Here is a 4,120-nt window from a genome sequence, read left to right on the forward strand (position 1 = left end):
AAATTCATAATTATAGCTGGTGCTCAGGCACGTTTGAGGCCTGAATTCACGCTGTGTGTGTGTGTGTGTGGTCTGAAATGCCTCAAGCAGAGAATTTAAAGTGGAGCTGACTCCCAGGGATCAGAGAGCAGGAAATAATGGATTCTTTCTGTGAGAATAGAAACTTCAACTCAGGCTACAGCCTGGAATTTTATGGCCAGAGTAATTATCTTTCAAAAAATAGTCATTTTCAGGCAAATAAAAACATTTCGTCACTAACAGGCTAACACTTAAAGAGAATTCTAAAGGATCAAATTTGGACAGAAGAAAATGATTCCTAATGGGAGATCTGAGATTCAAAAATATGTGGTGGGTTCAAGGAGGCTGCTTGCATTTCATAAGTTCTTGAGTGCAAGAGGGCTAGTGGGTACTGCCATCGGGATCAGTTATTAACGTGTCATTTGTCTGGTAGCCAAAATGATATTCAGTGTTCGCAAAGAGTTTTGAGTCCCTTCCATAAAAGATACATTCGGATCCCAAGTGTTATGGTTTAATAAACCCATCCCCAAAGTAATGATAAATTTCATCAGAAAAGTTAATATTTGTACTTAGTAATTCTATTGTTAAGATATTTTGTTGGCATGCACAAGCAATATTGATATAAATAACCTCTAATCTCATACTACAATATGTAGTTTTTTTTAGTGTAATAATTTATGTGGATTTATATAGCACAGATAGGGAAAATGCAAATTATTTAATGTCTTTTGTATTTTTTCTGTAAGTTGTAAAATACCCTTATGGTGCTATAACAATTTTTCATTTTGTCTCTAATTGTACCTTCATAAATATAATTTTCATAAATCAGTTTCTCCATACTGTAAACACCATATAAATAACAACAATATGATTTTAAAAAGAAATGATGAGCAAAGATGTGCTAAAGATCAGGGTCAATCTAAACAAAGCCTGACTGAATAAATAAAATAGCAATAATAATGTCTAATTTTTCAGGGAAAATGGAAGAACTAAATTACTGGATTGAAATGACATAAATTGGGGAGGGGTGGTGTTTGGAGTTAAAGTGTTTTATGGTCTTTATATTCGTTTTGGAAGAGGATAAAGATACTAACTTTTGACTTCATCAAGTAAAGTTAGTATGCTAAAAAGAGATAGAGTAGCCATCAAAAGAACAGATAAACAGAGGGAAAAACAGAAAGGGAAAAAGAGTGAGAAATGGAAGGTACAGAAAATGTGGGGAAAATAGAAATGGATCTGAATATACCAATAATTACTGCAATGATTATTGATTAAACTCTCCTCTTAAAAGAAAATAATTTTCAGACTGGATAAAATAATCAAAATGGGCCTATATGCTGCTTAGAAACACATACCTAAGAACACAAGAATAAGTAGTAAGTAGTAAGTCATAGAAGAAAACATACAGTATGATTCTACTCACACAAAGTTCAAAAATAGGCAAAATTCAACAGTTTCATTTAAGGATAACAAATAAGTGATAAACTATAAATAAAAGCAAGGAAACAAGTACTGAGCAATTCAAGACAGTGGTTACCTCTGGGGAGAGGGAAAGAGCAGTATGATGGGGACCACACATGGAGCCCCTAAGGCTCTGGAAATGCTGTTTCTTAAGTTCAGGGATGAGTACACAGTTGATTGATTTATGTTTATTCTTTAGACTGTATATAAAATTTTGTAAATGTGATATATGATATAGTTTATGGTTAAAAATAAAGATTGAGAGAGGCCTGTAGTCCTCTAGGAAGAATGAGGGAAAAGCAGTCTTGTGCAAAATGTATAGAAGCAAACACTCACAGCCCCAAGCTCCTGACAGTACGGCCCAGGCAACCAGGTCAAGAAGCAGAGGTTCTCAGTGAAAGCACTCGCACATCAAGTGCCATTTCACGTGAAATATGGCTTCTGCCATAGCCTCAGGCTGTCCTTGCTCTCTGGGAGAAACTAGTGACCTCTCACAGGCATGCTGGCTATTTGATGCCCTTAGGTGCTTTCAGGTGAGGTGAAGGAAGTGCTCACGAGTCTCTGTTCTGGAGCACCTGTCCCTTGGCCTCAAGCTGTGCTAGCAACTGAAGAATGTTTTAGAATGACAGTTCCTCAGTGGCACTGGAAGGAATGGGCTGGCTCTGCCTTCAGTGGACAGTGCAGCTATGCCCTAAAATAACATAGGTTTTTCTTTTTCTCTTTTTACAGTCTTGCAGAGGGAAACACATCATAGGATCACATAATCAAATGTTCTCATCTTGTCTACTTTACTAACCAACTCTCTCATTTAAGAGGGATTCTTCATTTGGAGATGTCAGTATTCTGTCTTTCACCAGAGACAATTTTTTCAAACATTCGTTATCCTAAAATTTTGCTTCTCAAACTTGAGCATGTATCATAGTCACCTGGTTGACTAACGAAAACACAGATTGCTCAGCCCCACCTCTAGAGTTTCTGATTCTGTAGACCAGGGATTGGGCCTGAGAATCTGCCTTTCTACCAAGCCTGCTGATGCTGCTGATGCTGCTGGTCTGTGGGTAGATGGCACTTTGAGAACTCTGACCTAAAATGGTTTTTTTCCTTTCCAGGTGTTTCTGAAGATCCCTCCTCCCCATTCTCTGACTGAACACCATGCAGAGAATCCCTGCTCTGAGGAGCACATTCGTTGCATCAACGTCCTCTACAGAGCTGCTTTTACCTCTTGGTTCTTGAGGCTGTAGATGATGGGGTTCAGCAAGGATGTGATCACACTGTACTGAATGGAGACCACTCGCTCCAACACTGAGCCCGAAGAGGGGCTGATGTACCTGAATAGAGCTGTCCTGTAGAACAACAGCACCACAGTGAGGTGGGAGGAGCAGGTGGAGAAGGCTTTGCCTCGGCCCTCAGAGGAGTGGATGCTCAGGAGGGCAGAAATTATCCTGGAGTAAGAGAAGAGGATCAAAGGAAGTGTCAGCAGGCCCAGAAATGCACTGGACCCTGACAGAAGGAACTCGTTGAGAGTGGGCTCAGTACAGGACAGAGGGAAGAGTGAAGGCAGCTCACAGCAGAAATGGGAGATGATGTTGGATCCACAAAAATGTAACTTATGGATGAAAAGATTATTCACTAGTGAGTTCAGAAACCCCATCATCCATGCTGCACCGACCATTGCAGTGCAGAGAGGCCTGTTCATGACGACAGTGTAGAGGAGAGGGTGACAGATGGCAGCATGGCGGTCATAGGCCATGGCAGAGAGAAGACTGGCTTCAGCACACCCAAAGAGAAGAAAAAAGAAACTCTGGGTGAAGCAGCCCCACATTGAGATGCTTTTCTTCTGAGACAGGAAATTCTGTAGCATTTTGGGCATGGTAACTGAGGAGAAGCAGATACCTAGGAAGGACAGGTATCCGAGGAAGAAATACATGGGGATGTGGAGGTGAGAATCTCCTCTGATCACCAGGATCATCGTCAGGTTCCCCATCAGGGTCAGGAGGTAAATCCCCAGGAACAGCACAAAGAGCAGAGCCTGGATGTGGTGGTCAGCAGACAGCCCGAGGAGGATGAACTCAGTGAAGAAAGTGAGATTGTTCATGGTTGCTTATAAATTCCATCCCTAGAAAGAAATCAACTGTACCACAGAATCTGAGTAATTTCTAGTGATCAGAATATGATCCCCACACCCTAAAACTTCTCAGGCAAATGTCTTTCAGCTTAAAAATAGAAAAGGGAAACTTGCAATTGTCACTGCTAGGAGTTGAATTGTATCTCCTCCTCTCAAATATATGTTGAAGTCCTAACCCCCACTATCTCACAATGTGACTTTATTTGGGAATAGGGTCATTGCAGATGTAGCAAGTTAAGATGAGATCATACTGGAGTAGGGTGAGCTCTTAATCTAATATGACTGATGTCCTTACAAAAGAAAGGAGAACATGTGCAGATAGACATACAGAGGGACGATAGTCATGTGACAAGCAAGGCAGGGACTGGAGAGATGTACCTGCCAGCCAAGGAATGCTGAGGGTTGATAGCCATCCCCAGAATCTAAGAAGAGGCAAGGAAGAATTCTTCCCTACGGGTTTCAGGGGGATTGTGGCCCAGGTGACACCTTGATTTCGGACTTAAGGTCTGTAGAACT

General features: G+C 41.0%; 1 protein-coding gene across 1 annotated transcript; it reads right to left on the reverse strand.

The window, feature by feature from the left end:
- Positions 1–2,680: 2,680 nt before the first annotated feature.
- On the reverse strand, positions 2,681–3,574 carry OR8BJ5 (olfactory receptor family 8 subfamily BJ member 5). The gene has a single exon (NM_001391003.1). The coding sequence runs from the start codon at positions 3,572–3,574 to the stop codon at positions 2,681–2,683; it is 894 nt and encodes a 297-aa protein (NP_001377932.1).
- Positions 3,575–4,120: the final 546 nt, after the last annotated feature.

The sequence above is a fragment of the Equus caballus genome, chromosome 6 (assembly GCF_041296265.1).
Source record: "Equus caballus isolate H_3958 breed thoroughbred chromosome 6, TB-T2T, whole genome shotgun sequence".
NCBI classification, from domain to species: Eukaryota; Metazoa; Chordata; class Mammalia; order Perissodactyla; family Equidae; genus Equus; species Equus caballus.

What these genes read in the sequence shown, in the direction of transcription:
- OR8BJ5 (NM_001391003.1), bottom strand. Translation starts at nt 3,574, where the DNA reads ATGAACAATCTCACTTTCTTCACTGAGTTCATCCTCCTCGGGCTGTCT.